The sequence below is a fragment of the Strix uralensis genome, chromosome 1 (genome assembly GCF_047716275.1).
Source record: "Strix uralensis isolate ZFMK-TIS-50842 chromosome 1, bStrUra1, whole genome shotgun sequence".
In the NCBI taxonomy this organism is placed as follows: domain Eukaryota; kingdom Metazoa; phylum Chordata; class Aves; order Strigiformes; family Strigidae; genus Strix; species Strix uralensis.
In genome coordinates, this window is record NC_133972.1 from 47,777,745 (window position 1) to 47,801,962 (window position 24,218).

General features: G+C 35.6%; 1 protein-coding gene across 2 annotated transcripts in view; it reads right to left on the bottom strand.

The window, feature by feature from the left end:
* Positions 1–24,218, bottom strand: part of RUNDC3B (RUN domain containing 3B) — a 62,547-nt gene that overhangs the window by 33,941 nt on the left and 4,388 nt on the right. For both annotated transcript variants that reach the window (XM_074864923.1, XM_074864926.1), the window contains exons 2-7: positions 21,420–21,535; positions 12,503–12,636; positions 9,390–9,475; positions 5,700–5,789; positions 2,546–2,626; positions 950–1,118 (exon numbers count right to left, since the gene is read on the bottom strand). In XM_074864923.1, coding sequence (XP_074721024.1) covers positions 950–1,118; positions 2,546–2,626; positions 5,700–5,789; positions 9,390–9,475; positions 12,503–12,636; positions 21,420–21,535 — 676 coding nt within the window. The remainder of the gene's footprint in view (positions 1–949; positions 1,119–2,545; positions 2,627–5,699; positions 5,790–9,389; positions 9,476–12,502; positions 12,637–21,419; positions 21,536–24,218) is intronic.

Consider the following 24,218-nt stretch of genomic DNA (forward strand, 5'->3'; position numbering starts at 1 on the left):
TTACACCAAAATAAAATTCTGACATTAGGTAAAAAGAATACTAAAATACTAATAAAGTCTTTAAAAGCATTAACTATTTGTCTTTCATTTTTCTTCCCTTTCATATTTCCTGACTCCTCATTTTTCTGTGCACTATTTATTCAGTGTCTACTAACAGTCTTCCTCCTTCTCTCTGCCACTAGCCAACAGGTATTGTTGTCTCTGTAGTTGTAATACACTCTTAAGAAAAACTGACAAGCACTTTGCTTTTAAAAATACTAAAATAATAAAAAGTTTGGACACACACTTCACCTTTAACTTAGAGTATTTTGGGTGGTAGACTACCTTTGGTTTCTATAATAACATTCAATACACCACCTAAATTATTAAAAACATACTTTTTTCTCCTTTCTCATCCTAGCTTGAAGCAGGTCTTAAAATTATGTTTTTAAAAACTCATCTCAGTATCACCGAGAAGATAGTTATGCTTTTCATTCCTAGATGGATGACTTTGCTGATCAATTTTGTTTACTCCAAGACTAAATGTTTAACATCACTATCATTATAAAAGCCTTCAGGCACCTACATCAGTAAAAGCCTATGGCCTCCAAGCAAGAGGAAAATCACATGGAGAGTTGTGTTCGCTTCAAGCTCACAACCTGACAGCTTCAGAGATACACTGCCTGGAACTCCGAGATTAGAAAAAGGAGCCAAAGCTTCTACATTATATTGTGAAATCTAATCTCTGAATTATTATTATCATTCTCTTCCCCCTCTCCCCAAACTTTTTCCCTCAAATCAGTGAGCAAAGATACTTAAGATACTCTGACGCTCATAAAACTTAAGACCATTTACATGAAGCTAAATACTATTTAATTTATTATTTTCTGCCTTTACTTAAATGGATATGTCACCATTTGGCTGTTGATGAGCTTTGGCTCCATCACCCCCCACAAACCTAATCTTTTACCTTCTGTTCCAATGCAAGCCGGTACTTCTGTTCTACCCTTTTGCATTTGTTGTACCAACTGTTTTCATCCATGATGAAAGGAGGACCAATGTTCTCTGGAGTGCTGCCTTCACTGCCAGTACTGCCCAATGTTCTTAGTTCTTCTTCATCACTGCTGATGCTGTCAGAACTGAAGGATCATATTTATTAGTCAAGTGAAAAGCTGTGTTTGTTAAAATGCAAATTCCCTTGAAATTAAAAGACCACAGTTCTTAAAGACATCTAAAGCTCTGTAAACCAAAAAGAATCAAAATGTTGGGATAGATCACCAAATGCAACTTATATTTCAAGGTTTTATTTGAAAAGCCACCTAAAGAATGGGCAAAGATTTGCCTTTGATCTTAGTCAAGTTGTCTTAGGCAAGTCAGACAACTTTATGTGGGATACTCTCCTAGAATACAAAGGGCCAAAGCATTACAATGTGTTATCTAAGGAAGTGGTGACAATCTTTCCTTCACAAACTCAGGGCAAAGAGTAGTATCTGAAAATAAATTGTATTTGTTTCTAAAAATGCAGAAAAATAAGAAAGCGATTGTTGTTATGCTAAATCATGAAAAATTTAAATGAGAATGTAAAGTTATGGTCAGCAAAGACCATGTGCCTGTTATTTCACAGTACCTAAGTATCGCCCCACATAGTATGTAGATTCATTGTTAAAATATCTCTGTATCATCCAGAATCAACGTATGCCAGAGAATTCAGACATCTGTCGCAAAGAATTTTAATTTATCCCAATAACTATTCGAAATCATCCCTTACAACTATGCTTTCCACTATATCAACAGAATTTACTATTTTTTTAAGTAGTCTGAGACCCCATGATCCTGCTGTGATGCAAATTCTGCTTTAACTGAACCATGCAATTTTTCATTAACATGTAAACTAATAAGAACTTCAAGAGAATAACTAGGATGTGTCATGTTCAGTTGTACATCTTCAAGACTATTCCTAACTCCCAACTGCTTTTTTCATTTTGACAAACCTAACAATAGAACACATCCGATCGATTTCCAGGCTTTTTGGAGATGCCAAATTGCTACCTGATCTGTTAGATAGTGATCATTCTTTTCACTATTAATTATATGGCTGAACAGAGGAGCAAAATGTGGCTGGAAGGTCAGATTATATCCACAACTGGCCATAATTTTCTGTTATGTGCTATCTGCTCATACTGCACACTGCTTATCTGTCATATCTTACCATTTACCAGGGCTTATATAATTTTAATTTACAAAATAACCACTTTTAAGTTTATGGCTACATAGAAAAGGCCCAAGAGAAAAGACAACTTGCTCTGGTGATCTTCAAAGGAAATAAAAAATGTGTTTCCTGCTAAACTGTGATTCTAATCCATGTAAACAAAGTTAGCATGACTCATTCTGATGAGTCATGTAATCATTTCACTAGTCTGAAAGACCAAGGTAGCTGAGTGTACAGGTTTGTATTTAGATATGGATATTATTTTGAATGTGAAATGAAAAGTAAGAGGTCCAGTATGAAGTAAAATTTTTTCAATTAAATAAAATTTAAAAAAAACAGTGTAAAGATAAAAAGTACCTTTGGGTGTACTTCAAGTATGGTGTATAATCTATGACAGCTGGAAAGCTGCCATCCAATCCTTCACCCTTCAGACAAAAACTGGTAAGACAGAGAAACAATGATAAGATTATAACAAGAAAATTAAATGACAGTGACAGTTGAATCTTAGCAATGTGAAATTTGATTTTTCTTAATTTTCTGGTAACAATACAGGACTAGAGCATTTAACACTGAAATCCTAGTCAGCCAAGCTATACTGTTTAATATTAAATGAGAGTCACTGAGCATATTATAAGATAACAAAAACCCCAACAAACAGAAATTCCATGTAATCAGGGAACAGGTGAGGGCAAGTGATATAAACCCTAATTTTTAAATATTTGCTTTTATTCTGAAAATACAAATGGATTGCAAGAGAATAACAGGAAAAGTAACGTCAGCTGAAGCAAGAGAAACAGAAGAGCTATGGATAAGCTTGCAATCTTCAGTATTTAAGCTCATTTAAAGTGTTTGCAGAGTGCTTACGTAACCATCCTACTAACTTTTAAGTCAAAAATTAGTTCTCAAAAATATTTCAGTCTTTCTCCTTTCAGATACTTTCTGGTGTTGGGCTGCAGGAAGACAAGGAACACTAATGAAACTAACTTTCAGAACATGTTCTTAAATGGCTGTAGCTTTATAAAGCTCTCATCTACACTGTATTCTTTTTGTACTGGATACAAAAGATTGTAGTTGAATCATGTTTAATTATCATAGAAGTGACAAAATTAATTATTCTTCCACAAGGCTCATATTCCTCACTCCTCCTATCTGTCATCAAAAAACACAGATTTTGCTAACTTAATTGCAAAGTGCCATTTTTGACAATGCAGTCACCTAAGTGGTATTTGGGAAGTACATCTGAAATGGTTTTTTTTCCCCTAAGAAAATAAAAAGAAAGAAACCAACAAAGACCACCCCTGCAAAACCACAATTATCTTAAGTAGATACATAATTCCATATTGCTATAAGGGGAAAAGAAAAAATAAATTAGATTCTGTTCTCACCTGGGTTCCCCTATCTCCACCCCAAAGCCTTATTTACAGTTCCACATAGATAAGCCAGTCAACATTTATAAGAGGCTGTTTGAACTGAAAAAAAGAGATCTCAAATATGACATGCAAAGAATGGCTACAGCTTCTCAGCCATTCAAACCACAGTACTATGAATTATATGTGGCACAATAAAAATGCTCCTGTAGCACTATGTTCCTATTTTGCCCAGAAAATTTCTAGGCTCTTAAAAGCTGCGTTGACAAAAACTTAAAGTGTCTCCAACGAGAACCAATCATTACTCTGAACACTATTAACAGATACCTATAAATATGCTTATATTACATATCAGAGGACAAGGGAAGAACAAGCGGCATACAACTAAACTCACGTACCAGTAGTATGTACCATGGAGACTTATGGGAGACACACAGTCAATTGATGATCATTTACAACAGGATTTACATACTGCAGACCTACTCTTGTTATGCTTCTTATTCATGTATAACTATAGTCCTTCCAAGTATAGTGCTAATACAGAAGCAGTTTAATTTCACATAGTGTAAAGTTTAAACTAATAAAATCTGGTAAGATTTGAATTTGCTGTACACGAGGCTAGCTCTCTTATCCTGCAGCACGCTTCTGTTCCCCCAGAACATATGTTGAGGATGCAGTTAAACCAACCTAATGACTAAATGCTGGCAAAAGGAGCTATTCTGCATTTTCAACCTCTCCCTCCACATTTTTTCTTTCTTTCTTTTTTAATTTATTTAAGTCCCAACTAGACATTCCCCTTCCCCTCTTACAGTGGTATTGGCACTTATCTGACTCCACGATGAGCTAGTTCAGCCATGACGACAAGAATTTTTAGGTTTTTTTCCCCTTTAGCATCCAGCTGCAGTTCCACAAGCAGCTGAACTAAATGCTCACTGCCCCCAGAAAGGGAAGACATTACTCAATCCTTTTTACTCCTTCTCTTCTCTAAGCCTTATGGTCCCATCATCTCTGCCACTAATAGAACGCTTTCGTGAATCAAACTAGCTAACAACAAAAGAACTATCTTGTCTTCCTACTGGGTATGGTTTTTTACTCTTTAACAAGCTAAGCTGGCTCACAGATGGGTCCAACAAACCTCAAAATTGGTATAAGGGTACATAAGCAGGAGTAGATCTCCAAAGGCCTTTTGGCAACAATCACTCAGTGTATCCAATGAGACTATATGCTGTTTTCTGCCAGTTTATCTCCTAAACTGGTTTGTGACAAGCATTAATGCTGCTGCAGGGTAAATATTAACAGTGTACTGCCAGGAGACTGTAGAAAATCATCATCACTCTCCTTTTCCCTATGCTGTATTACAAAACCCTTTCCCAGTGGCTCTGTATGAGGCTAAGTGGGTCCAACCAGGCATATTAACAGGGCCTTGCACCAACCAGGCTTGATCTTTTCATAGGCACAAGCCTTCATACCTTGCTGATGTTTTTTATATAGATATATATTCATATATACATACTAGGATGTTTTTTATATTCTCTAGCATGTGCTTCCACCTTCATTACCCCAAAACACAGTATTAATTGTATAACAAAGCACACAAAAGTCTAGCTTGAAATTGCAAAGGTAAATTCATGTAATCTGATGATACTTTACAGTTTGGCTGCAGTTAATTATAACACAAATTAAACAGTCATTTGTAGGTTAAGCTTTTAAAATCTAGAAGCGCTAAAGTTAAAGATACCTACACCTTCTACATATGCAGTTGCAATGCTGTCACTGAGTACCAGGGTATAACCATGTACTTAATCACACAGTTTTCCTTACAGTTTAAAAATAACAAGATTTAGTTGTCTGTAAGCTTCACTTAATAGGTTTGATATATCTTCTGCAATTATATTTCTGATTGCTTTCAGGATTTTGATACCTGGAAGAAATACTGTGTAATCATGCAGCTATATAAAGTATGGTATAACTTTGTTCTTACCTAGAATAGCCATCCAAGATCTCTCTTTCCCTCCCCCTCCTTCCCCCACCCCCCAAGTTTCGTCTCTCAAACTATCAAGGGAATCTAACAATTTTTTCCATAATGCATCAATTTATAAGTACTTTCCCTGATCATTTTGTTATGAAGCATGCAAATACAATACCTGAAATCAATTGCATTGAGTCCCAACAGCATACCAGCAAGCATATTTGCTTCTTCACCAAGAACAATTGCTCCATCCTCATAAAATCTCCTTCGATAAAAAAGGAATTAGTTCAGTTAATACCATTTTCTCTCAAATAATAGTAACGTTTTTCATAGTTAACAGAAAATGGAAGAAATCCAGTTTAAATAAAAATAACTCATGTGAACCCCAGGGGCATTCATATTTCATTTTAAATAGAGCAAACCAATACACTGCACAGCACAAAACACCACAATCTTAGAGCACATGGAAATTGAGACAGAAGCAAAAAGAATCTACAATATTAGCCCTAAGAAATAGTAGAACATGATGGACAAAATGCAAAGAAAATGATGAAGATATCTTATACTTTACTGATGAAAGGAAGAATTTGTGTCACGTACGTAAAAAAAAATAATTATTCCATTGTATGAAAAAAAGTTCTGTCTCACACTTGTACTTGCAGGCTCTTTTAAAGTTCAACATTCATGCTTCACTCTTAGTAGTTTATTATTTTTAAAAAAATATTTTCACAAATCAACTATTTTCCAGGTAGCATACTTTTTCTTAAAATACTGCATGCTGGGAAGCTACATGCTGCATTCAGTTATTGTGAGACTTTTCATTATTTGGAGGAGGAGTGTTTTCTTAACACCATTTTTTATTGTAAGACACCTACTGGCCAAAGTTTTAAAATTCCATGCCTTGATCTCAAAACACACTTCACATACCCTGGTATACGCAGACTTGTGAAGGCTGCTTGAGAACAGTGACCAATAAAGCACCAATTTTAAAATCTGTATTCCCTCACTGCCTCCCCACTCTCTCCCATGTATTCTAATTTTCTCCTCCCAGCTACCACAGAAGCTATTTCCAGACAGAAACGCTCCATGCACAGGGCAGGCAAATAGGTCCCATCATTGCAATGCCTGGCCTTGTAAAAAAGGCATTTGGTCTGTTCAGCAAAGTAGCACAGAACTTTAATTTCTGTGTTAAAGGAGTCTTGGCAGCAGCAGAGGCAGAAAGGTGACTAGAATTCACCTGAGCATTACACATGGAAAGAGAGAAACCAAGAGCTGTTCAGTACCAAAGGCAAGGTTGAAAGGTCACTTACCAGAAACCGATATGCACAGTCCACCCATACATTCTAGCAAGGTACGATTGTAAGAATGTGCCAGGTTATTGAATGCAACCTATCCTTCATACAAATACCAGCAACACTGCCCTGCCAAAAGCTCCATCTGTTTTAAGAACTGCATGAAAGCATTGGGATGGCTCAGTGAGAGCTCGAGTTGTCTGCATGGAGAACATCCAGAAAAGACACATTTTGGGGCACAGCTCCAAAGATTGAACTGTGTTATAATGCACACTGTCAGAAGTTTTGCAGTTTCATAACAGACATCCATTTGCTGTAAGGAATCGAGTTGTCCAAGACCTTGGATGTTCTCAGTGGAAGCAATAAATCTGGAAAACTTCCTCTGGGAAGACAGAGATTATAGTCCTGACACTGAGGCTATGAGGTACAGACTTATCTCTCTACCCTGGTACTTCAGGAAGGGCACCAGGAGGCTAAACTGACCACTGGTTGGGACAGAATACTGAGCTAGATGGACTTTACAGTCTGATTCAGTACAGTTATTCTTATTTGTGAGCTAACAGCAAGGATCCCAGTACAAGCTGATTACAAACCATTTCACTGGCATCTGTAAAATCACTGCCAGGTACCAATCTGTACCGTGTTCAGTTTATCTTGTAAAATGGTATCTAGGAAGTAATCACACAAAAAAGACAGGGCATACTTGTAACGGTGAGACACAGATGTTAGCCTGACAGCAGCAATGTTTCTTAAACCAACTACAGTTACCCAGCCAAAACAACAGTCCCCTTGGAAACTCTCAAATCTTCTTTTCAGCACTATGCAGCTGACATGTCACAACAGAACAGTCTACTTTAAGTTAAGAGTCTGTGCTGACCAATTTGTTAGAAAAATAATTGTGTGCCCGTGCTGAATCCAACCCCCTTCCAAGTGTAATGTGCAGATCCAGCACTAATAATGTGCCACTTCATTAAAGGACTAGCCCTAAGATCAGGCACCTAAACACAACAGCAAGGTTTAAAAAGAGCTAGCAGTATGATTGATGAAGCTCATACTCTACATACACACATGTAACATGATATTTACAGTTTACATAAATAATTATTAAATATACATATAGCACAATACATAATTTAAAATACTAAATAGATGGTGCAAAACATCACTAAAAAAATCAGACCACTTATTAGGTATCCAATATCCCACACAGGAAAAGCGTCTGTCCACTATTGACAGTGGATTTGAAATCCACACTACCAAGACCTGAAACTGTAACTTTTATTTCCATTACATGTATTTAAAATATTACTTCAAAACAAACTTTGCACTTACTATGTTAGGAATGCAAGAGGGCTTGTTTCCAAAAGCTATACCACTGAAAGAACATTCAAATATATGAAACATTAACATGTTCAAAGAAATTAATTTGAAACTGCTAATAAAATAATACCACTGTTATCCACTAGTAAACAAACCGCACTACCAAACAAGGACAAAGAATATACTACTTAACTACATAGTTTGTGACCCTCCTCTTCCTCCTCATCTCCCCCTCAAAAACTCAAGTGACTTTTCATTTGGAGTCAACATGAGTAAATCTTTTGCAGAAATCTTTGTTCTATCAGCTTCTTGTCTACTGTAAATGCAAGCAAATCTGGGTAAAATAAAGATGACAGGTCTGGAAAATTTCAGTAAAATGGGATGTTTACCTAGTTGTGTTTCAAAGTCACCTTAATATTGGCAAAATATATAGTGATCTGTGGACAAATAGTATTACAAACAGAAATAATATTCTAAACGAACAGAAGTCCTTACAGAGGAAGTTCTTAAACAGTCCATTCAGTACGTCTAAAACTTTTAGAATTCAACATAATGTACCACAACATATTACAGACTCACTCATATTTAGATGACTTCATGATATATCTACAAGACACAGTTGTTACAGGAGAAAACATCATATAACAATCACATTATCTAGAACCAGTCCAAAACTGCCAAGCATATTGCACAAAGCATATTCTTGTCTATACCAGCTTTTACCATTAGAAGGTACAAAAAAAATCTGTTACACATTTTTCATATTACATCAAGAATTCTAGCTACGCCTGATCACTAATTCTGTTCTTCTGTATTTCTCAAAAGGTTCCTGGAATTCTCTTCGTTTTCTCTTCAAGAAAAGTTCCTATAAAAATTATTTTTTACTGAGTCTCTAGGGCTTTCTGTCAACCATACCTAATTTTGAAAGGAAAATTACATCTTCTACCCTTATCAAGCTACAATTTCAGAATTAGTTCCTTCTTTAGAGAGTTTTTCTTCTCTTTTGACCTTTCAAGAATTCCAGAATTATTTCCACATTTTTAAAACACAAAGGGATTTTCAATTTTGCAGTTTTATCCATGCTAAAATCTAATCAGTTGATACCAACTCCAGATATCTTTTACTAGGTTACAGTCCCTTTATTAGGGACATCCTTACCTATACAAATCAAGTGGAACATTCACTTCCAAACCTAGAGTCCCTCACATAAGCAACATTTGCTAAGATATTGCAAAAATGAAAGTCTTAGAGACCTGGTTGTTTTGAAGTCTCTCAGAGCTGTGGAAATATATTCAGACAAATGCTTTTCCATAAGCGCTACTCTGATCCAGGCTCGACCCTGCAAGAAACAGATATCAAATATTTAAGTAGTATAGAATGAAACACTTAATTTTACATCTGAAAATTAATACAGTTGATTTATCTGGGTGAAATGAACTGATTAACAAAATTACCACTAAACAGAAAATGTTGCTAAGATGTACTTCATTACAGTAATAATGAAAACAGAAAATGCATTCCTACAAATAAACTTTATTGTGAAATAAAGTTCTCCAAAATTAAAAAAGAAAAAAAATTTTTTCTTTAATTATATACTTTTGAAAATCTCATATACATAAGTGGTAGCAGATCAGGGCAGAAAGCTTTTCATTTTAAAGACAATGGTATTGGAAGCATCCAGTCAGTTTCACTGTAAAACAGCAGTAACCTACCCTCAAGGTGATTTAAGTAAGAACTAATTCTCTGTGTTCATTCAAATATTTGTGAGATCAATAAAAAAAAAAATTATAAGTCACGTGACATATTATGTAATTTGCATAAATTATTTTTTCCCCTCAGTAAGGACATCATTATAGAAGGTGCAAATCTAAATCTAAGAGGCCTAAAACTTGTAATCCAAAAGCAAAACTTCATTCAAACAGTTCTATAAACAATATCAATAGCTTCAATTCCATTAGGAATGTATGTTGCACTTTGTTTACAGGTCTAGTGCACAGGATTGTAGTTTACAAGAAACAGACATTTCAAATGGATGCCATAGTCACAATTGGCAGTTTAAGAACACCAGGAACACTTCTTGTAACGCCTATAAACTTATAAACAGTTATATTAGTAAGAGTCTTTCTGCTTAATATATTTGGTGCTTATTGACATCTAGCTGAATATCACTACAGACATTCTACCAAAACCACCTGTGTAGATTATAATCCTACTTCTAATTTATATAGACCTAGATAAAATTAAACTTATAATAAGATAGGCAGATGCTAAATAACAACAACAAAAAAGAACTGCTTTCATAAGGCAGTTTTTAACATAGCGTGCACTAAAATTAAAAGAATGTTTATCTGGATAGCTGCCTTCATATTGCAGTTATTTAGAGCGTAAGTGAAACAGTCAAACCCTGATGCTGCTTAGCTAACAACTAAAGCCTACACAGTTCCTGTGAAAGCAGGGCTAACTAGCACTGGCCAACCCTTACTAACAGTTTCCAGGCTGAAGCAGACACCCACTTGGACCACCAGCAAAACTGATGCATACCACTGGTATTTGTGTCGACATGCCTCCAACCCTTTCAGATATGGACATCCAAAATGCTCCCACACACACTTTTAAAAATTCAACACTGCTCTCCATACTCACTGCACAAATTATCTTCTCTGTTTACTATTTGGCATATAGTTTTCCACAGAGTAAACAAAAATTTTCATTTATTTATAAGAGTATTTCAGAAAATAGCTTTGCATCTTTTTATCTACTGAATTTAAATATTCATATCTATTAAAATCTCAGGATTCAGAAATTTAAAATAAACTTTAGATATAAGCAATACAGTCATCAGATTCTAGAATATTAATCTCTCCACATATTTGGAAATAAGTTCTCCAAATTATCTGAATTTCCAGATCTCAACATAAGCAAGAAGAAAAGCTGCATGACTTAAATCATCAGTCTACTACTCCAGCACATCGAGTGCCAGTAAGAGCATGTTATATTCTGGATAGGAAAACCAGTCAATAACTTTGAAACGCTTAGGATTCTGTGGCAAAAACCTTTCATGAAAATTACAGATACATTTACTATATAAAATTTAAAACCGAGTCTATACAAAAGAAGAAAGGAGTAACAGTAAACACAGCAAATAAGCTGTTCTGCAATACTATGGATCACCAGAATGGCTGCTCAAAGATCTCCTCAATTCATGGTGCTGCTTGAAGTAAGCATCATCTTTTATTGAAGAAAACTGTGGTTGTGTAAATACATGTAATTTAAATTGTATTAACCACAGTCACGTCCCTGAAAAAAGCCTAAAAAAATGTTTGTATATAAGAAGCTAAATATCTCCACCTCACCAATGACACCAACTGTGAATAATCCAGAGTATAAAAAAAGTCTGGAACTACAGCACTTTTAAAATAGTCTTGGAACACAGTTTGGATACTTGTTCAAACAACTGATTCTAGTTCATCTAGGAATAAAAATAATTCAGAACATTGATTTGTGTATTGTTTTATACTACTTTACTTTCAAGTCAGATGGTTCTCTTATCAGTCAAGGCTGATTTACACAGAAATAAACACTATAGAAAAGCATTCCAATCTAGAAAAAATAACTTGTAATCTCTGTCTACTGTTTTGGTTTAGTTTTGTGGGGGTTTTTTGGGTTTATTTTTTTTTAAAAGACGTTGGTCTATACTGTCTCACACTATTAAGTTCTAATGATAGGTCAGTTTAAAGTTTATTCTTATTCAGGTCATAAGCATATGAAACACATTAAATTGTTACTTCCTTAATGTTTCCATTGTACCTACAATCAGAAATTGTGATGTCATTTCTATATAGATCCTTCAAAATGATGGATCTTTATTAGCAAACAAATCTATTAAAGGCTTCCTGTACAATCACACCAACAAACTCAAGAGTGGATCACACCTTTTCTATTAGTGCATAAATTACCTACAAAATAAAATGATATTCAGGCTAGGCGAAAAAAATACCACATTTCTACAATTTTAAAATAATATTTGTAAGGCATGCCTGCATGAATTTAATTTTGCTCAACATACTACATTTTCAGAAAGTCATATAAGTTTGAAAATGTGAAGGCAATCATTTTATAATACAACGCACTCACTAAATAGAGAATTTGAGATTTATTCTACTGAATAACAAATTTAAAAGTAAACATTCAGATTTAAAAGGGTTTTGTAAAGTAAGTATTTACTTTTGTGCATATAAAAAAATTATTTCAAACAATAAAAAAATTTTGTGCATCAAGCTTTTCTTCTGGGTACAGAAATGTGAGGTATATTTTAAACAGAAGAAACAGGGTAATAAAGCCAGTTTGACTTTTTTTTCCGCCCTACCTTAGCTCTAGAAGAACCGACATTCTCCATGTTCTCAATACTGCAGATGCAATTGTGAGAGACTTTTCGGCAAGCTACTCGAATGTAGTCCCAGAAACTACGAGGACTTTCATAGCCGAACCAGGTGATCTGACCTTAAATCAAAATACAAGATATATAAAAGGTTTATGAACCTCCCCTCTCTGCTTATTGGACATAAACAGAATTAAAATACTTCCCTATAGGTTGCCTGCACTGACAGGATTTTATAGTAGCAAGTCCATGAATTCCTACCAAAAACTGGCTCACAAGTATAAAAAAAATCCTTGCATTATGCTTCTCACCTTAGTTCAAAACCAATGCACAAAGAGAAGTTTGAGGCTTTTGTGTACATATGCGTACTCTGTTGTTTTTTTCCTTGTTAGTACGCTATAATAATACTCAAGAGTTCTTCACAGGACTCTTAAATCACAATAGAGCACACACTGTGACTTAAAAATATGATGCAAGAAGTATTTCAGTTATTTGCTTTAGGTAGTACTACCACATGTTTCATTAATACAGTCAAGTAAAGAGAGTTTTGTTCTTTGAAAAAATAAGGTTTTTACGTATATTAAAAAAAAATAGCTATATGTCTACATATAAAAGACCACTGCTTGCTGTGGTATGCTATCTTTATTTTAGAGGCAGATTGGAATTTTTCAAAATGTGCTTTTATTGAAGGAGAAATTGAGGTATATTCAAAAAAGCTTTGTAGTCACAACTTATTTTGAGTATACCCAGGACATTCCTTGGAAAGTTGACGAAAATTCATTGAGCAAATCAATAGCTCTTCTGCAGCTTTAACCAAAATCCTTCATGTTTTCTTCCACCTTGGAATGTATTGCAGTTCAAAAACAAAAGGCAAAAAAATTACATACTACTTACAACTACTTCACACTAAATAAACATCACAGATGCAACAGTTCAGGCCCATTTTTCAGACTGAACGGCACACAACTGTGAACAGGTATGTAAAAAGTAAAATGAACATTGCCCTCTGGTGACTGCCATTATTACACATGTGCAAAACCTGTTGTCCATACAAAATGAGATCTTATTGTTAAGCTAATTTTATTTTTAGTCTTGAGTTGCGCTTCTGAAGCATTACTAATCTATCAGAAAGGCATTAATTCTTTTGCTGTTAGAAAGCTCTTATTTCAAGAAAGAATATATTAGACTGATACTACAAATCATATATACTGAAAATAAAATGCCAAAATATGATGACAAGGATATTTTTATTTAGCATGACTTATCTTAGCTCCAAGCATAGCCAGAGTAGTGTCAAAGATCTGTCCCCTATGATCTTAAGAAATTCAAGTGGTGGTTTTTTTTCCCTTAGGGTACATGTAACTTGACTTTGTGGCCCACCTGGTTACTTACCATATGGATTTATTTATTAAATTCAAAGCTTGGTAAAAGACCAAAAAAAAAAAGCAGGAAGAATTAATATATACTACTCAATATGCCAAAGGAAAAACAAAATCCCAAGGTGCTTCAGTTGCTGTAGATTCAGATCTTCTCAGCTCTAAGGACTAAAATAAAAGAATATCTGTGAGGTAAGTGCTCTTACACACTCACTATTTTTCTTGAAATGCCAAGTGGACAGCAACAAGAATTCAATGGCATCTTAACAACATGAAAGCTACAGTTATTTTTCATATTCTTTACCACACCATAAACATTTTTGCCCTGGGGATTACACCTGCAAAGTTAAATGCAACTTAAGTGTGAAGATGACTTTGTGTCACCAATTCCACTGCCAACTAATAAAGGCAAGCATATCATACAATAACTTTTGTGGCTTTTTCAAACTATCTTAAGGACAGAATATATTCTGCAAAAAACTGACAGTTTTACTCCATATTGTTTTCTGAAGTCACTAATTCAAAGTAATTCCTTTTACCAATAGATACCTGAAAAACACATGTAATTTAAACACAAAAATACCTTTATAACATAAACACATACCAGCACACAGCACTTACTTGGCTTACACTGATCAACAAAGCAAGCTGGCCATAATTACAATACACTCTGACATAACAGTGGGCTCTCATCTCGCAGCCAGCTCTGAGAGAAGAGTATGATGGGTTTCAGACTTCAGTAGGAATTGTCTTCACTTGAAAACACACAGCCAGCTCAAGACCTTTTGTGACCCAAGGACTTCTATATTTCGTTATTTTCTCCCTACAGCTTTAAACCTTGCCCCACTCTAGCAATTAACACGGTCTGAAGAAAAACTTCCTTAGTCATTCTATGCACAGAAAAATGTTGGAAAAGACTGTCTGAGAATACTGAGAATGTATTTTAAGAACTACTAAATAAGATATTAAGCTGTATTTCCTACAGTTTTAAAAGCTTTCACTGTATGAAATTCTATTTGGCCCTCAATGCACTCAATGTACACAGCCACAAGAACTCTCAAGAACAAAGAATGAAATAGTTCCCACTACCCAGCATTTGTCAGGCTGTGCCTTGGAGTACTGTGTCCAGTTCTGGTCCCCACAATTCAAGAAGGACACAGACAGATTGGAGAGGGTCCAAAGGAGGGTCACAAAGATCTTCAAAGGGCTGCAGAACCTGCCCCATGAGGAAAGACTGAAGGCATTGAGTCTTTCCTCCCTAGGGAAGAGAAGGCTGAGAAGGGAATTTATCACAGTATTCCAGTACTTAAAGGGCAGCTACACTTAAAGGGCAGCTACAAAGATGGAGGCTCTCTCTTCAGAAGGAGTCACACAGAGAAGACAAAGGGCAACAGGTACAAGTTGCACTGCGAGAAGTTTCATCTCAACATAAGAAAGGAATTTTTTTACAGTAAGAACAATCATTCACTGGAGCAACCTCCCCAGGGATGTGGCAGAGTCCCCATCACCAGCGGTTTTCAAGATGCAATAGGACAGGGTGCTAGATAATCTCATCTAGGCTCCTTTCCCACAAAGATGTTGGACCAGATGATCTTTTGAGGTCCTTTCAAGCCTGGGCTGTTCTATGATTCTATGATTTCAAACTCATATCTATATTTTAAAGGGTCCTAATAAACTTGAAAGCTAATTTTAGTATACAACTTATACTTCTTAAGGAAAGAGTAAGGGCCAAAGGACAAAGAATATGTGGTCTTTGCCATGAAGTTTATATGTCATCAGAAGACAGATAAGCTGACAACTACTCCAACAGGAATGATGTTATTGTTTTTGTCAGCCAAACAAAATTGTTAGGCAAACATGGATGCTGCATGTTTAATATTAAACATCGTTCAAATTAATTCAATTCTTGTGTACAGAACTGCAAACAGAAACAATATTGTGAAAACTATTTCACCACATTTTTGAACACTGCTACACACCTATTTGTATCAACCCATTTCTGCTTCAGTTAGATACAAACACTAGTTGTTGCAGATCTTTCTTCACGCCCAAGAAATTCTTCACAAATAAGACATTAAACAGTTTGATATCTACTCAATCACAGTCCAATTTCATACCTACTAAGTTCCACAGTTGCAAAGTAGTAACGACTAGGATGCTCTAAGGTACAGGCAGCTTTTCTCCAGATTTCTCTGTATTATATAGTTCACAGCAAATTTTTCTATCCTGCAAAAAAATCAGTTTTAATGTAACTTGTTGGTAATAAAGTGGCATGCTAGTCCTTTGAGGAATTTCTGTGATACCTACTTTTTTTATTTTGGGCCTACAGAACGGGTCATTAAAAATTAAAAAATTATGGTAGTTCATAAGCCCACTGCTCCAGACAATTATAAATTCATTTAAGGTTTTGCTCCATACAGGACAAAGGAGAATGAGCTAAACCGCAAGTTACACAGGAGTCCTATTATTTTTTTTTTAGCCAAAAGCAGTAATAGGGTCACTATGTGTGTATAAATATTAAATCTAGTAATAGAAGCTATTCTGCTAATAGCATTATTGCACCAAATAAAGTGCCACCACAGCTATATGCTTAGACTTTGTCTTTTTCATGACAGTAGTGCCTTCAGCTCTTATTTCCTTAACCTACCTTTTCCACCCCCACTATATCTCCATTACCGTAACTATTTTGTCCAGCAGACTTATTTCTTTCAGGATAAGCAGCATTACAAGCTGCATCTCACTCAAAGAATCCTGCTTCCTCACCTGTGACCTAGACCTACTAGCGCAAATTGTCTTCTGCAAACGTAATTCATACCCTTTCCCTTTGTAACCACTGTTCATGCCTGAATTATTAGAATTCAGGGAATTTTGATTAACAAAAAAGATATTAATATATATTTTTTTCATATATATTTTTATCTAACGATATCAGAAGAGATAAATTGTGCACTGCAGATATAAGAAAAGTCTTTCACTGCTTCTGAAATAAACTATTTAATAATTCATCTTACTATGAAGTGGAAAAACTGAACATTTACCAGTGACATCACTAGTACAGCCATTTACCGTTACTACTACCAGGCTATTGATGATGCATGAAACTAGAACATTTTTAGCATGAGGAAAGGAAGAAAATTACAACATTTGTCTTTCCACTGAAGCAGCACTGATCACCCTAGAAGCTTACTACTCATAGTAAGTTTTCTAAAAGCAAACTCCAGAGTCACTAAAAATTAGGAATAACATAGATCAGACAGAGACAAGCAGCTTCCATGGGCAACTCTAGCAGAAGTTTTTGATGTGTTTACAATACCTTCTAAATGTACATACAGGAAAAAAGGCACACAAAGTTGTTAAAGTGTCAAAATAGCACAGTATAGCATACTGGTTTGTGTCATTATGGTGGTAAAATGCAAGTAAGTGTATAGATGACAAGTACGCTCACAGTAGGTATGACATGCAAAAATTACAGAAGTCACAAGCAAGATGCACTACATAGGTTGTCAGTGACAATTTCTATACCAAAACTATTTTTAAGCATGTGTACTGGCTAGCAGTTTGGATATAAACACATTTTTCTGTAAAGGATATTACAATGAAAACACAGTAAGTCAATAAATACATACACATGACAATAGTTTTCAGAAATATTTGAGATGATGGCCATAAAAATTTACAATAGTTATTAACATTCTTCAGTACTAACTCAGTTAAAACTAATTTAAAGGCAGAAGACCATACAACACTGTGATATACTAAAGACAATATATGCATCACTATGAATTGACTTCAGGTTTTAAATCAGCTAGGACATACCTGTGATCAAATCCCACGTACTGTTGCTGAACACTTTTTGATGCCCCTACCATTTCTGCACTAACTATATTTACTTAACTGATCTGATAAAAAGGACATTTACAGGAAATATACCTGAAAAATCTGTGGCCAGCAGTGAAAACAAGAAACCACCAAGACAACTACAAGATACAGCTTAATCTTGTAGTTCAGATTAACAGTATGGAACAGTTAAGAAAGGAGCAAATTCTGAACAACTATCTGGGGAAAAAAAACGGCCCCTGAAATGACCCAGCTTGCTTTAAAGATTATCAAACACACATATATTTGTATACAAATTTGTAAAATCCCTTTCAGGACTATAGGTCTTATTTGGTCCAGAGACTTTCAAACACACTGTCTCTCTATCCACTCAGAATACCGCTTACTCTCTGCTATATTACAAAACCATGCAAATTCTTATTCCTAAGAAGGAATAAAAGAGTCACTCAGCTTTTTTCTGTTACTCCTTCTCTCCTATCTTTTAAAGATCTCCAATTGTCCTGTTCAGTAGTATCATATCTTGCCAGCAGGCATGCCACACACCTTATTTTAATGACAGGAAGAACACATGCTTTATATCCTCCTCATTACGATATTTGGTGTCACTCTGCATTCACAACAAATCCAGCACTTCTAGGGAGTACCAGCTACACTACACATACAGTATTACGCAGTACAGGCACAAGTATCTCTCCACTTTCTAGAGCAGAAGGCAGTCAATGACTTGCAATCCCTGAAAAGGCAGTTAATACAGCTTACCCAAACTCTCTCTCTTTTCCTTAGAGCAATTAAAAAATGGACTGTGAGCCAGACTGCTTTTTCTAACAACAGTGGCCTATTCCTGACTGCTACTTACTGACATTGGTGTACATATAACTGTAAGGTAGTACAGACGTGGCCTTTTGGCCATGCCATATTATGTTACCTTTTCAGAACTATTTCGGTGCCATATGTGCTACATCTTCTGTATCACATGAACAGATACTTGCATTCAAGCAGCATTCACAGATCTCTGTTGTGTGAGCTGATATATTTATGCTGATCTCATTTTATTACTAAGCAAACGCCCACATCTAAACCACTCTTAAGAAAATGAGCAGCTGGGTTAAAGAAGAGCATGCATGGGCAAAGTTACTAGTTTTCTGCATGTTTGACTTCCTGATCTGGATCACCACAGGATCTGGTGAAGACTACGGCCAGTATCAGGGAAAGGTAAACACAAAGTGAGAGTGAGGGGAGAAAAAAAATAATTCTGTAGCAAACTGCACTGAGTTTAAGAAATGTCATGGAGATTTTCAACACTCGACTGCAAAATGCCATGAGCAATCTGAGACAGCCCTGCTTTAAGCAAAAGGTTGGACTGGATGACTTGCTAAGGTACTTTCCAAACTGAATTCTTCAATGATTTGGAAAAGAAGAAGCCACAACAAAACCACCCAAACCACTACGAATGTTGTTTCATGACCCTTTTGCTATTCAGAGCTGGCAACATCAGTCAGTTATCTATCAAAAATCAATTTTAAAATGGTGCTCATATTGCTACAACTGGCATTTTTAGCAGAACAGCCAGGACGATGAGGCTTGGAGAACTATTATTTCAGAATTCTTATTGCAATGGTTTCAGGAAAAGCATAAAACTCTAATCGCTGTAGTTGAACATTTTTTCCCCTTAAAATGGCTATCCTGCCTTCCATTTTGTTTTGTCTAGATCCTATCTGAACACGGAACCAATAAGCAGGAACAGTCACTATATGCCATCAAGACTATGCTTTGCTCCTTAAAAACATATTATATTTGATGTCAGAAAAGGCAGCTGCCAGTAAGAGTTTTGTAATAGAAGTAAACTTGGTCCTTTACAAAGCAAATTAAATACTTAAAAAAAAAAAAATTTCTCCTTTCCTCACCCAGTACTTGAAGGAAGTTCAAGATTAACAATTGTTACTTGCCATGGGCTTAAGAAAGTAAATGTCTATATACTCAAACTCTCAGCTCTGCATGATTGGTTTAATACACTGCCATGGGATTATCCTGACAATTTTGATATAATGAAGCCATTTATCTTACCATAGACAAACAGATCATATATGTTCTGCTTGCTTTAAAACTCTTTATACAAACCACTGCAATCACCAGTCTGCTTTTAGTGTGCTCCTACTGACATGAAGTATGCATTCAGAATATATTAGTCATTTCCATCAATAAAATGCAATTTCTTTCAAGCCTTGTGTTGTATAATATATACTCTTAAAAAATGTGAATTGTCATGTTACATTTATTATCTAAATTTCCCTTTCAAGTTTTTAAAGAATAAGCCAATTACTCGCAATGATCCTAGTTTATTACCAAAATATTCCCTGTTTGCAATACGATGCACAAGTTGCTGCCTTTTTCTGCGTTTTTATTTAACTCTGCAAATTTAGAAAATCATACTGGTAATTACAAGGGGAAGACTGAAACAACAGTTTAGCTTTTTGATTTTCTCTATTTATTTGAAATAAGTTTTTACTTGCAAATTTCATTTGCCTGTAACCCATTTGCCAACCTGTCAAGGCTTCTCTGTACTGCCTGCCCTGAATAATAGACTGTGAAGCAAAATAACGTTGGGGAAAAAAAATATGTAAAATTCAGAATGATTTTTGCTCAAACATCACTGGAACTGAGGGAGAAGAAGAAAACAGAGCAATTTCCCTACAGTGTCAAGTCGCTAAGTACCCATAATCACTCCAATAATCTTTGTCACAATGTGACAAACACTATATTTCTACCCCACTGTGTGGTGTTTTTTTTTTCCTTCTGACAGAATGACAGCAGGTAGCAATTGTGCTACTCAAATGTCAGCCTACACACAATATTGTTCACAAAACTTAGTTATGAATATTAAAAAGCAAAAGTATGAAAAGGAGTAGATTGTCATATTACACATCTATATTTAGATGATTATGATGTCCTTCATAATCCTCCAATAATTTCAGAAACTGTACACAGAACTGAGAAGTGAGGAGAAGCTTCCAAAGTCCTTTTCTAGAGACTGTTACTGCTGAGGCACACTCTGTTATTTTAGCAAAGCAGCTTCCTCTAGAACAATCAGAAAATGCAAACAGACATTTTCTTGAATTAGAACAACATCTGACTCAAACACAAGAGGAAAATCAACAACTGACCCTTCTCAAAAGCAATTTAATCCAGGTCCATTACATTCCAGTAGCAAAAACCAGCTTCACTAGAGCAGTGGGGGGATGGGAATGAAAGGACCTAAACACAGTATCTGGAAAAGAAGGCAACAAAAGCAGGGGAGGGAGAAAGAAAAGGGAACAGCACCACAGATACGCTCTCTGTAGCTTCTGTTAAAGCAGAAGATGCTACAGTTGTCTTTCAGACTCAGACTCTTAGGACACAGCCTTATCATAAAGCAGAAAAGCAGACAAAGCTCAGCACCATGGCAACATCCACTTGCTTAATTACCAGCCGAGAAGGCTTCCAACAAGAACATTGGAAACATGTTTCACAAAAACCGTTTCCTCCACTTTTTCACAGTAATGCAAACAATGAGGAAGGCAAAAGCAAAGGGACAGAACACAAAGAAAGCCAACGCTTTCATTCAGCATCAAGGAGTTTCTACAGATGTACACTGGTTTCATATAAACAAATTATCATGGCAGAAACATCACCAGTAAGGAAGTTAATTAACATACCTTTCAGTCGATGACTTAGAATCTGTTCCAGAATGGCTGCAAAATTATTAAATTCAGGGGAAGTATCATCTATAGTCTCAAAACAGGAACGGTCAATCAGAGTCTTGACTGAAAACCTAGAGCAAAAGTACAGGCCAATCATAAATGATGTGGATAGCTATTGGTCCTCTATAGCAGGACAGTAGTTTGTGTAAACCAAGTGAGCAACGAACCAGAAAACCACCTTGATGATTTCAAGTTCAGTCAGACCAATACAAACACATACCACATCGAGAAATAGCCTGGAAATACAATCACCATTGTTGGTCTTAGGCATAAAGCCTTAAAAACAAAAAGAAAACAAAAATCCCCACACTTTTTACATAGAAGTGAGCTAATTATTTTCTAATTATTTTCCTCTTCTCTCAACTATTTTAATAAAGCTGCAGAAAAACAAGCACTCAAAAGCATCCAATATCAATTTCTCTTTGTAATCCTAAACATTGTGATTTTTGCTTATTTCATCAATGCTTCTTTTATTCCCAAAATCCATGCCCAAAAATCAGAAGTATAAACTTTATCCTATTATGAGAACACTGTCATGTCATCCTAATGCAAGAATAATAAAAACATACTACAAAACAATGATTTTTTTATGCACTGTTAACTCTCTGCATTAACTTGGACAGGCTGATTTCGCTGTGAATGGGGGCAATCCCTATTCAGCACTATACTACTTCATTATTATGCCAGAAAAGCTATCAATTTAAATGATCTAACATTTGAAATTGTAAAGGCTAAATCAAACCACTGTAAAAAGCAGACAAGATCTAACTAGTCAATTAGCCAGTTAGCCGTGTTTAGTTACACCTGCACTTACACAATTTCATTCTTATTCAGAAGATAGCTTAAACCTCAAGAAACAAGACAAAAATTGATTTTTCTCTTGCCTTGGCCATTTTAATCATAACCCATTTTTATTTTCCTTTCTGCTCCTTATTCTTCAGTTTTCAGTTCAAGTCAAGTTTTGTATGTCCTCCACCTTGAAAGTAACACTTATTTTGAGGAATTTCTTACGTTTTTTTGACAATCCTTATCTGTATTAATGGTGCCATATTAGAGCCTGAGGCAACAGTTTTTGCAACACCCAAACTTCAACAGTACCAGCTTCGGAAGTTTTCACTCTGCCTGCTCGTCCCAGACCCTATACCTGAGCACACTGCTCCCTCACATGTGCCAGTTCTACTTTTTATGGGGTTCACTATGAACTAATCTAGATTTTCAGCACTTGAGAGGACGGGTGGAGGGCCTCTTAAGTATGGATACATTCATAATAAATACACAGCACCTCAACACAACCAGTGCCACAGCACAGCTGCAGAAGCAGCATACTATATAGGCATGGGCAAGAATGAGACTCCTTAAACCAGCAGTACTATTTTTCAAATGTTCTGTATTGTAGAAGTAACTTAACAGCATCCTTAGTGGAGTCAGCACAACCTCCTGATGCTGATTTACTAAATGAAATTAATTATGCTCAAACTGAATTGACATATATATATTTCAAGAGTTTCAACTCAATTATGTTATACTAAGTAAACTTCTGAATAAAGACTCCCCATCCTACCCTTCCTGTAGGCTTCTATTGTTGTAGTGGTTTTGGCAGGACAGGAATTATGAGTGAGAAGGGTGGGGGAGGAAGTTTCTGCAGTGCCAAGTTATGACTCAGTTGTAAGCTCCTCCACATTTTTAACCAATTTTGAGTAAGTGAGAGACATGCATGCCCACCAGTAAATGTCTACCTAGTCAGTACCATTGCTATTGACTACCTAATGACGGTATTGTTTCCTCAAAGCTATACCAAGAGCTGTAAAATTGTCTACGAAAAAACTTCTTAATTTTGAAAAACAAATGCATTTAACAATGCCACAATTAAGTCAGTATTAACTGTAACAAGATGACGACTCCCACACCGTGAAGGTCTGAAAAAGAGAAGGTGAAGCATAAACACGGTTACAAACAGAAGAGACACTGTGTGTGTTAGCAGTGTAATGTATGGGACTATATATAGCAATATCACCTTAAAACTCAGACACGATCATGACATAATCATTCATAAACTGCAAAACAAAGTAGTGTATAATATGTGTCTATGCCTATTTTTCCTCTATTCAGTGTCCTATTTAAAAGTTCACTGGTTAATATTGTATGGAATACATATTCAGAAACTGAGATGTATGCAAGAAAAAACACTTAAGAGCAATTCACATACACTTCTAAAACAATCACAGAAAAGTACATTCTTTTTTTATTTTTAAAGCATTGTGCAATTCAATTGAAGGAAATAAAAACCTCCTAGTTTTTAAGGATACAACAATTTTTTGAAATACCTAGGGGCTGATTAGAAAAGACAGTCTAACAGCTCATCATCATTAATGGTGGTCTTTTTAAGTTCTCATATTACTGCCACCATGCTCTCCATAGAAATATTAATTTCCACCTCTCTACACTTTCACCAAAACCCTAAACAACCTTTATAGCTATGTCAAGCTTGGCTGCAGCTGGCCTTTAGGAGAACTGACAGTGAGTACGAGTATGTACACCTTATTTCCACAGACCAGGAAGGTAACAATGCTACCAGGCAAAGTCTGATTGACTGCAAGTATTCTCGGGGAGATTTAAAAAAAATTCTTAGACAAATATTTCCGTGTTGTGTTTATTTTTTCTTTTTTCTCCAGTACTACAGAGACACAAATGTATCTCTAAGTGTAAGTTAAAAGTCACCAACGCATTTTGCATGTTTGAAATTCACGTATCTTA